The 12,170-nt window shown below is 35.3% G+C and overlaps 1 protein-coding gene across 6 annotated transcripts in view; it reads left to right on the top strand.

The window, feature by feature from the left end:
* The window catches only part of LOC137004313 (cGMP-dependent 3',5'-cyclic phosphodiesterase), a 142,105-nt gene that overhangs the window by 94,269 nt on the left and 35,666 nt on the right, over positions 1-12,170 (top strand). For all 6 annotated transcript variants that reach the window (XM_067364532.1, XM_067364533.1, XM_067364537.1 and 3 more), the window contains 2 exons: positions 4,030-4,119; positions 6,815-6,903. In XM_067364532.1, the coding sequence (XP_067220633.1) occupies positions 4,030-4,119; positions 6,815-6,903 (179 nt within the window). The remainder of the gene's footprint in view (positions 1-4,029; positions 4,120-6,814; positions 6,904-12,170) is intronic.

The raw sequence follows: 12,170 nt of genomic DNA, 5'->3' as shown, positions 1-12,170 counted from the left end.
CACACACACATGCACACAGTCTTACACACTGATTATATAATCCTTGGTCTGCTCTTTGTGTACATGTTCGTGTGTGTGTGTGTGTGTGTGTGTGTGTGTGTGTGTGTGTGTGTGTGTGTGTGTGTGTGTGTGTGTGTGTGTGTGTGTGTGTGTTTGGCCTGCAGAGAGAGAGGCAGGTAAAGATGGAGCGATGTTAACATGTCACAGGCCGATGGGGTTTCATGATGAAAGTCTCTCGGGATGTGCTTGACATTTCTGACACAGAAAGAGTGGATGGACGGATATCAGATGCCGAGATCCCGTATGATGATCTGAAGGAAACGTTACGCTGAGAGAGAAACAAGAACAGATCAGATAGAACGAACTTTTGTGAAGCAAAAGGTGATTAAAATATGGTGTTTAGTAACAGTACCTAAAATGAGCTTTCATGCATACATTCCAATATTTGAGCACTTTATATTGATAAAAATAAGGCAACTGAGGCATGCTGTGCATCATTTAGAGAAACTGGTTAAACGTGTGTGTGTGTGTGTGTGTGTGTGTGTGTGTGTGTGTGTGATTGTACCTCTGTAATCACTGTTCAGTGTGTGCTGGTGTTTGTAAGACATTCGTGATCAGAGTATAAAACACACACACACACACACACACACACACACACACACACACACACACACACACACACACACACACACACACACTCACACACACACACACACACACACTCGTTCTCACAGCACAGGTTCAGTTACACCTTTAATCCTACATCTGTGTGTGTGAATCTCTCATCTGTCTGAAGTGTTGACCACAGTATTATTTTAGTATTATTCATATATTATTATAGTATTTATTGATATTTCTAATTATTAGCCTTTAAAATTAAAATTAAACTGAAAATATTAAAATAGTTTCATTTTTTGTAAATTTTGTCATGTACTTTTGTCATTTTTATTAGTTTAGTTTTAGCTTAGTTTATTAGTTTTATTTACATTTCTGTTTATTTAGGTTCATTTTTTTTTTTTTTTTTTTTTTTAAATTTTAGCTTTAATAAATTTGGTGCTTTAACTTAAATTTATTTCAGTTAGTTTCCAAGGAAACATTTCTAATTTTTTAAAGTTTAAAAAACTTTGTTTACTAGATCAAATATACACATTAGATTAAAAACAAAAACAAAACTAAAATGATTTAATGATAACAACGCTGTTTGATCACAAACTTACTCTTAATTTAAATTGAAATGTAAACTCCATCATTCAGTACTGAAAATGAATCGTTTAATTGGACAGTCTTCAAACGGACTCTGCTTGTGATTCTGTGAGATCATGAGAAATCTGAGGTTAGTGGTGTGTTTACCAGCTGAAACATGAACACGAGTGTAAAGTGTCTGGAGTGTGTGTGTGTGTGTGTGTGTGTTTTACAAAGCTCTCCACTGTTCCCTCTTCAGAAAATTGAGAGTGGGATCAGTGCTGCGGGATTGATCCCTGCTGCTTCCGTCAATGATGATCCAACAAGAGAGAGAAACTGCAGGAAGCGTCTCTGCTTCAACACGAGTGTGTGTGTGTGTGTGTGTGTGTGTGTGTGTGTGTGTGTGTGTGTGTGTGTGTGTGTGTGTGTGTGTGTGTGTGAGTGTATGTGTGTGTGTGTGTGTGTGTGTGTGTGTGTGTGTGTGTGTGTGTGTGTGTGTGTGTGTGTGTGTGTGTGTGTGTGTGTGTGTGTGTGTGTGTGTGTGTGTGTGTGTGTGTGTGTGTGTGTGTGAGTGTATGTGTGTGTGTGTGTGTGTGAGAGAGATGGAGCTGTTGAGAGAGGAAGAGTAGGATGAGTGTCAGAATGATGCACCTGCATCTGAAAATCTCTTCACCTCTTCTTCCAAACATATTCTTTGTTCTATAATTGAGATTTTGATGTTGAACTCAAACTCATTTTCTTTCTCTTTTTTTCCTCTTTTTTATTTTTTTAGGAAAGATCTGAACGTAATTGGCAACAATTATTTGTAATTATCTATAAAAACAGCTGTAGTAAACACACACACACACACACACGCAATACTGACTGACTAATTGGTTGAGTGCAGTTTTCCTTTCATCAGTTCAGTGATGGAGAGATGAGTTTAAAGAGGCCGACCACCTGCTACCTCCATCCATCTCTCCCTCCCTCCATCCATCATCCATCCATCCATCCCTCTATTCATCTCTCCATCCATCATCCCTCCATCTATCTATCCATCCATCAATTTTCCAATAATCCATCCATCCATCCATCCATCCTTAAATCCATCCTCAATACATCCATGAATTATCCCATAATCCATCCATCCATCCCTCCATCCATCCATCCATGAATTATCCCATAATCCATCCATCCCCCCATCCATCAATTATCCCATAATCCATCCATCCATTCATCCATCCATCCATCCCCCCATCCATCAATTATCCCATAATCCATCCATCCATCCATGAATTATCCCATAATCCATCCATCCCCCCATCCATCAATTATCCCATAATCCATCCATCCATCCATGAATTATCCCATAATCCATCCATCCCCCCATCCATCAATTATCCCATAATCCATCCATCCATTCATCCATTCATCCATCCATCCATCAATTATCCCATAATCAATCCATCCATCCATCCATCCATGAATTATCCCATAATCCATCCATCCCTCCTTCCATCAATTATCCCATAATCCATCCATCCATCCATCCATCCATCCATCCATCCATCAATTATCCCATAATCCATCCATCCACCCATCCATCCATCCATCCATCCATTATCCCATAATCCATCCATCCACCCATCCATCCATCCATCCATCCATCCATCAATTGTCCCATAATCCATCCATCCCTCCATCCATCCATCCATCCTTGAATTATCCATCCTTGAATTATCCATCCATCCCTCTATCCATCCCTCTATCCATCCATCCATCCATCCATCCATCCATCCATCAATTATCCCATAATCCATCCATCCCTCCATCCATCCCTCCATCCATCCATCCATCCATCCATCCTTGAATTATCCATCCTTGAATTATCCATCCATCCCTCTATCCATCCCTCTATCCATCCATCCATCCATCCATCCATCCATCCATCCATCAATTATCCCATAATCCATCCATCCCTCCATCCATCCATCCATCCATCCTTGAATTATCCATCCTTGAATTATCCATCCATCCCTCTATCCATCCCTCTATCCATCCCTCTATCCATCCATCCCTCCATCCATCCATCCATCCATCCATCCATCCATTTTATTTTGAGCATCAACATCTCATTTAAAGTTAACGATAATAATCCTGCTTCCAGCTCCTCATAATGTAAACGAGTTGACCTAAACTCAAGCTGCCCTTTGAATAAAGCAGTGAACTACTGTAACACAGAGTGCTTTAACTCTCTGTTCAAATACACCTAATCTATATCTGCATATCCCATTCAATACAGAGGATCTCAGTTAGTCTTTCAGAGTCACGAGTCAAATGAGTCGGTTCATTTGATTCAGTTTTGAGAGTCAGTGATTTGCTGAAATGAATCTGACTTTCTTCCATGAAAAGTGACAGTAACATCTGTATGAAGGTCCAGTTGCTTCTTCTGGTTAGTTATTTCCTTCACGTGTTCACTGCTAATTAGCTAAAAGCGTTTCTCTCTCTGTGTCTCGCTCTCGTCACTGGTTAATGGCTCTTTCCTTTATCGATTTCCCGGGTTAAGTGGATGCGCTAATGAGCCGTGCTGACGAGGTCAGTGTGCTGGAGGTCAAAGGTCAAACCCCGTCACAGCTTCAAAGAGAGATGAGTTCCAGAATCATCAAAGACAGAAAGCGAGAAACGAGAGAGCGGAGAACGACAACATTAATTTCCTTAATGGCGTGGCATTTCTGGAGGCTCGGGGTTAAACTCATCAGAGCCATATTTCCAGAGGATTCATTAACCTTTGACCTTTCCGATGCTGAAACTAAACCATTTATTTCATTTTGATTATTTATCTGTATGTCTGTGTTTTTATTTTCCCAGGATGCATTGCTGCAGTTGGCCTCCATTGTTGATGTCAGGAGCCTTCGGACGACCATCAAAGATGTGCTCAGAGTCGTCCTGCCAAACGTGGTACGACACACACACACACACACACACACACACACACACACACACACACACAATTCTTAAATTTTGATTCTCTGTAAAGGCCGGAGTAGAGTTGAAATATGAGCAGACAGGAAACACATGATCATTTGACAGTATTTCACAATAAGAAATCCTTCAGCGCCGTCAGAACACCTCTGATCAGATTCAGATGTTCAGTGTGCGTACGGTGAGACAGGAGGGTCAAATCTCATTCAGATTCACCCGGAGGTTTGGGCTGAGACGCTGCTCCAAACTTCATCAGCATTCTGAGAGTCTTCTGAGAGAGAAATAGATTCTCCTGTAGGGTTTATTGATGTTACATTTGCAGCAGTCTCAGGAGTGCTTTTGCCTAGAGTGCTGAGAAAACACACACACACACACACACACACACACACACACACACACACACACACACACACACACACACACACTGACACAGTCATATCTGAGTGCTGTTTCTTTTATTGATTATTTTTCCAACAGCGATACATACTCAAGGACGCTTCAAAAAGATGACAGCATCTCTCTCTCTCTCTCTCTCTCTCTCTCTCTCACACACACACACACACACACACACACACACACACACACACACACACACACACACACACACACACACACACACACACACCTGCATTTCTGTTTCAAGCCCTTTTTTTGCCACATAAGAAAATAAAATCATGCTCTGCTTAGTCATAATTATGAGACAAAGTCAAAATTATGACATTAAAAGTCAGTTATGACAAAATGTAGAAATTATAACATACTAAATCATAATTATTAGATAAACTCAAAATGACTTTAAAAGTCAATTTTGGCATAAAAAGTCTAAATTATGACATACTAAATCAAAAGTCTGACATACTAAGTAGAAATTATGACAAAAAGTTGAAATTATAATATAAAAAGCCATAATTATGACAAAAAATTATTTCAATTTTGACTTTTTATCTCATAATTGTCATGATTTTGACTTTTTGTCATAATTGACTTATGTTCTAATTTTAACTTTTCATCTCATAATTTCGACTTTATCTGATAATTATGACTTAGTATGTCATAATTTTGATCATAATGAGCATTATTTTTGGAGGACTTCCATACATATTTATTTAATGTCATATTAAATATGCAATGTGATATATTTTATGCATATTTTCATGTTAGTGGCCTGTTACGTTTTTAACATTCATCAGTAAATGAAATCAACCGTTAGAGCACTTTATTGGCTTCAGCGTGAGGTTCTCAGACACGTTTGATCTCAGAAGCTCCGTCTGTTTACCAGTCTTCACATGTTCTGAATTATTATCCGCTTTTATTGCAGCAGATTTCTGATCCATTCTGGCAAGCATTCATATTCACACATGCAAACAAGCTTTCTGGCTTTTTGAGATTTAAAACTAATTTAAAATACACAGCATAACACCAGAAGAGATGCACAAGTTCACTTAAAATCACTATTTTAAGCTGTTTTTTTTTTTTTTTTTTTGTGATTTTAATAACTCGACTCAAGTCATAAGATGCTTTTTGCGAGAAATAGACCTAAATTTCAGTTATTATTCGCGGATTCAATCTAGTTTAGATAAACTTAAGCATGCATCATATATCTTTTTCAGTGGTGTTTAGTAGAGTTAATATTATAGTTTTTGTTAATAATTTATTTTATTTTAATTTTAGTTAAAGTTTAAGTGATTTTGTTGTTTGTCATTTTTAAATATTTTTTTTAAAGTATGTTTATGTATATTTTTTTTACTTTTTGTTTAATGTTTTAGTTTATTGTCATTTGTATTATTATTTTGTTATATTATATTATATACATTTTAGTTTTATTTATTTAGTATTTTAGTTTTATTTTACTTCAACATAAACTAAATGAAAATGAGAAATGTTGGCAATTAGCTGAAATAATTTTGTTTTTAAATATTTTATTTTATTTCAAGTATGGTTTTAGTTTTAGTTAATGATAATAACCCTGATTGTTTTGTAGAAAACACAATCCCAGAGTGCATTAATGAAAAGAAAGATAAATTTAATTAAATTGATATAATAATAGTAGAATTAGACATGGACTATTGTATTTTTTCATGCATTGTTTGTGTGATTATGGCTCAGCGTCATGTAAGAAGTCAAGCAGTCCAGCACATGTTCTTGACACCGTTTTTGTATGGAGCTATACAGAGCATCAGTTATGAGGTTCATTTCCGACGCTCCCTCAGAAGACAGCTGCCCATGTAGACAGCCAGACGGGTTTAAAGCGGAACCATGTCGAAAACTTCCCTTGACATTTCTGACAAATTAACAGGGCCAATCCACTTCTGATTGCGATGGAAACCGGCGGGAAAGCTCTCCTCGCACCGACAGCCCCGGGCTGTGACATTCTGTAAGTACCGCTGAAGTTCGCCGGAGTCTAATTAGGGTTGCGCTGCTCTGTCGGCATGGCGATTAATGGAGCCTGCGGCATGACGACGGTACTTTGCATTTGATTAACCTCACGGAGGCCAGACTGACACGCGCAGAGATTGAGCACTCGCTCTTGACAGCCGCTCGTGTTTATAAACGCTGATAATCCAGCGGGCTGTCAGCGGCGTGTGTAAACACAATTATGACGGATCAGGGCTGTAATGACTCGGGCTCCGGGGTCTGACTGTGTTCTCAAGTGTCTCTCTGTGTTCTGCAGGAGTGTGTGTACGTGTACCTGTTGGAGGCGGAGTCTCGGCTGCGATGTGAAGACCCGCCCCATGAGGTGCCGACAGAGGGGAAGCTCAGGTAAGGGGCGGGGTTTACGTTAATCACCTGTGGGTGTGTGTCGTAATCGAGCTGTTTTGTATATTTTCTTGTTTTAAATTTTTACTGCACATTTATAACTATATTTTGAGTTATGTATTGGCATTACATTACAGAAAACTAGATATAACTATATAGTTTTTGTTAATATTATAGTATGTAAAGTATAGTTTTGGTTAATCTATTTATTTTTTAAATTTTAGTTAAAGTTTTTGTCATTTTGTTGTGTTTTTTTGTGTTTTTTAAATATGTCTAATAAGTTTTTATTAAGTTTAAGTTTTATTTATTAGGTTTTTTTTTAGTGCTTCAATATAAACTGTTTTTGTTTCAAGTAATAAAAATGTTTTTATTGTTTGTTTTAGTTAATGATAATAACCCTTTTTTTTTTATTTTTAGGTAGTTGTCATGCCAACATTTCTCATATAGTTTAAACTGATGTAGTAAAATAATAATATATATATATATATATATATAAAAAAAAAAATGAACTTAAAAAGAATAAAAACTTTGGTAACACTTTAGTATTGGGAACACATATTAACTACAAGTTTTCCCTCAATAAACTCCTAATTTACTGCTTATTAATAGTTAGTAAGGTAGTTGTTGTAGCGTTTAAGTTTAGGTATTGGGTAGGATTAAGAATGTAGAATAAGGTCATGCAGAATAAGGCATTAATATGTGCTTTATAAGTACTAATAAACGGCCTTGTACTTGTAGTGCTGTCAAATCGATTAATCATGGTTAATCGCATCTAACATAAATGTTTGTTTGCATAATATGTGTGTATGTGTGTGTGTACACACAGACGTGTTTAAAATATATAAATATAATAAAATATACATACATATTTTATGTAAACTAGGGCTGTCAAACAATTAATCGAGATTAATCGCATACAAAATAAAACTTTGAGTTTGTATAATATGTGTGTAATTAATATGTATATATAAATACACACAAATTAATGTATATATTTAAGAGAAATATGTTATTTATGTACAAAAAATGTATGTATATATAATATAAATTATATAAAAATATAAATAAATACATATGCTTGTAAATAGTTCTCAAATATATACATGGATGTGTTTGTTTTTATATATACATAATAATTACACGCTGTACATCCACATATATTAGGCAAACTCAAACTTTTATGTTAGATGTGATTAATCGTGATGAATCGATTTGACAGCACTACTTAGAGACATTTTAAAAGTGACAAAAACACAACAAAATTCACTCAAATTAAAGTGAAAACTGAAATTGTAAAATAATTATTTTAATATTACTACAAACTATGCAACGCTATCTCATGACAAGTTCGTACATATTTTATGAGGTGGCGAATTTGTACGAATTCATGCGATTTGTCTAAACCCCATTGTCAGGTAGGTTTAGGGGCGGGGTTAGGGGTAGATCATTTGTACAAATTCATACGAATAACTAAAAGTACGATTTAGCAAAAAACATACAAGAATTTGTACGAATTAGCCACCTCATAAAATACGTATGAATAACACGATATGGATTTACAAAATTCACTTCAAGTGTATGAAGTTTGATGATTTGCTGTGAGCAATGACTTTGGGTCTGTTCTTCACGTGTGCTGGAGCTTGTAGTTTTGAGAAAGCTGGTCAGTCGTCTGAGGCTGATGGTCAACTGCTGGTCAGTTCATCTGTTTTCTGAGTGAGTGACACTTGCCGCGGTCAGCTCAGTCTCTTTCTTCTGCTGACAGATGAAGCGGTGTCGTGATCGTGTGGTAGATTTCACTCTCAGCCCTGATGAACCCACTGATTTGTGTTGTGTGAGAAATGTCAGAATCGAGCGCTCGCCTTTTCTCTTTTCTCTGAATAGTGACACGCGTCAATCATGTCTGACCTCTGACCTCTGCTCCTGGGTGTGTATCATTAAAGTTTTAGGGTCGACCAAATCGCAGCAGTTTCTTCTGTGTTTGTGTGCTCAAATTCGTATGAAAATAAAAAAATCTAATTGCAACTTTTTAACTCACAATTCTGAATTTTTTCTCACAATTGTAAGTTTATATTTATATATAAATTCCATAAATCCGTCTTCGAGAGGCAGCCAATAGAAATGTGTAACGGCATGTCGAAAAAAGAATGCTCATATCATTAATAGCGAATTTCGTTTCTCTTTTATCCGCTGTTTTTCTGACCTCACCGTGGCTCTTTTTTCATTCTGCTAATGGTTCTGATGTCAAGCTGTCAATCAAATCTACAGCACACGCCTCCCACAAGGAAGAGAGATCCGCCCACTTCTCCCCCTCTCTAATTAATTGGCCTCTTGCAGTGATTGACAGTTATATTCCAGGTTGCCCGGGGAAACCAGATCCGAGTGTCAGCCAGTTTGAAAGTACTGAGCATTACATCATAGATATATATAGAGCTGTAACTTATCAGACCGAAACGGCCACACAATGACATTTTATGACAGTTCTGCTCAGAAAAACCAGTTTGCACTGGGCAAACATCACATTTTCTATTGAGAATGTAAAAATGTAGTTATTTTTGCCGTGACTCTCATTAAAGTGGGTTTAGAAACACACACACACACGCTTCTCTGGATAAACAGCTGTTCTTGAGCGATCGGCGAGGGGAAATCGAGACGATATCTCAGAGATGAGCGTCCGGGCTCAAAGAGAGATCGCTCAATTCACTCCTGCGGTGAGCGCCGACCTTCTCAGCGAGATTCCCAACCAAACGGAGGGATTATCCGTCTGATCCGTCCATCTTCAGCGAGTACTTGAGCTCTGCTGTCACTCGCTGACTCTATTCTCCGTCTTGTGTGTCTTTCAAATGTAAATATGTGATGTTTGAAGTCAAGAGCGCTTCTGATGCATGCAGAAGGTCGAGATCTTCACTCTAGTGTGACACGGATCTTAATTCTATTTTTATCCATGCACACAGGCTGTGTTTCACATCAGCAGATGCCTCAGGAAGCATTGCAGTTTGTGTCTGAACATTTTTTCATATTTATCCTAGGGCTGTCATGATTCCTCGATTACATTCGAGTACTCCATTAAAATAATCCTCGATTGCTATTTACCTGTGTCGATTAACCGGCAAAATACCAGATGTGATGAATTCCACAGACGGTTTATTGATTTATTGTTATTATATGTGTATTTTAAGGCTATTGTTCACTTAGGTCTATTTCATTACCACAAAAAAACAAACCGATTACTTGATTAATCGTCAAAATAATTGATCGATTACTCAATTACCAAAGTAATCATCAATGACAGCCCTAATGTATTCATTTAAAAATTCATTTTTATTATTTTTTTTTAATATGCCATGACAGTAAAACTAATACACTGTAACCTTTAATTGTTAAATTAAAGAGTTATTTCTAATCCAGTTTTGCTGGTATGAATTAATGTATTTACGTTGATTCAGTGATAATAAATAATATTTTTGACTTCAATAAAACCAGTTCATTTAGATGTTATCATGTTAGGTTATCATTTTTTATATCTAACATATTTTAAGTATCATATTATTAATAATAGTTTATATAATTATTTTTAATATGTAATTTAATTTAACTCGAGTAAAGTCAGTACTGTGACTATCCTATTCATTATATCAGGATTAAGTCAGGAGCACACGTGGCACATAAATGACAGTTTCCTGAGAATCACCCAATAATATTTGGATGAAGAATTCAGTGTGCAGACAGAGATATTAGGAAAGAATTTCCCTCAGAGAGTCCAGATGATGAGATCAGATGAGGAAATTCTCTCGATTGTTTGAGTACACTGAAAAAAAAGATTGTAAATGAAGATTATTAGACTTCACTGCTAACATGATTTTTCAAAGATTATTGGAATAGATTTTACACTAAAATACTATTTCAGTCATTTCATGTTTAATTCAGTGTTGCAAATAGTAGTTTATTTGCAATTTACTAGCAAAGAAAATTCAACACCAATTTTTTTTCAGTGTATGGTTTTTGGAAAATGCTTTTTCTACTTCAAAATTCCATTCTGTCACTTGAGTTTCTTTGTAATTATTTGTAAAATGTTACAAAAAAATTCTACACCAACTTTTTACATCTTTTTAATTCAAAATGTAACTGTTCAGTGTCTTTCTGCTTTTTTAGTGTGTTATTTGTAAAATTTTGCAATTTCTGATTGAAAATTAAAAAAAATATATATTTTTTTTTCAGTGTACTTTTTTCAATAAAATTCTATTTCAGTCTTTCTACTTCAAGTTTCCATTGTGTCACTTGAGTTTGACTTTGTAATTATTTGTTAAATTTAGCAAATTCTGAATGAAAATTGATTCAAAGAAAATTCTACTCCAATTTTTTTCAGTGTATGGTTTTTGGGAAAATGCTTTTTTAGACTTTCTACTTCAAAATTCCATTCTGTCAATTGAGTTTCTTTGTAATTATTTGTGAAATGTAACAATTTTTGATAGAAAATTGTTCTAAAAAAATTCTACACCAATTTTTTTAGTGTACATTTTTCAAGAAAATACTATTTGTCTTTTTGATTCAAAAATGTAACTGTTACTTCAGTGTCTTTCTGGTTTTTTTTTGTGTTATTTGTAAAATTTTGCAATTTCTGAGTGAAAATTTAAAAAAAAAAGTCTACACCAACTTTTTTCAGTGTAGGTTTTTCGATAAAATACTATTTCAGTCTTTCTACTTCAAGATGGCATTGTGTCACTTGAGTTTGAATTTGTAATCATTTGTTAAATTTAGCAATTTCTGAATGAAAATTGTTTAAAAAAAAATTCTACACTAAACTTTTTTCATTGTACGTTTCGATAAAATACTATTTCAGTCTTTCTACTTCAAGATTCCATTGTGCCACTTGAGTTTGACTTTGTAATTACATGTATTTGTTAAATTTAGCAATTTTTGATAGAAAATTGTTCTAAAAAAATTCTACGCCAATTTTTTTTGTGTACGTTTTTCAAGAAAATACTATTTACGTCTTTTAAATTCAAAATTTAACTGTTACTTCAGTGTGTTTATGTTTTTTTTAGTGTGTTATTTGTAAAATTTTGCAATTTCTGAGTGAAAATTTAAAAAAAAAAGTCTACACCAACTTTTTTTCAGTGTAGATTTTTCGATAAAATACTATTTCAGTCTTTCTACTTCAAGATGGCATTGTGTCACTTGAGTTTGACTTTGTAATCATTTGTTAAATTTAGCAATTTCTGAATGAAAATTGTTTAAAAAAAATTCTACACTAAACTTTTTTCATTGTACGT

Source organism: Chanodichthys erythropterus, chromosome 17, assembly GCF_024489055.1.
Source record: "Chanodichthys erythropterus isolate Z2021 chromosome 17, ASM2448905v1, whole genome shotgun sequence".
In the NCBI taxonomy this organism is placed as follows: domain Eukaryota; kingdom Metazoa; phylum Chordata; class Actinopteri; order Cypriniformes; family Xenocyprididae; genus Chanodichthys; species Chanodichthys erythropterus.
The sequence above is the reverse complement of the archived record's forward strand: the minus strand, read 5'-3'. Positions and strand labels throughout refer to the sequence as shown.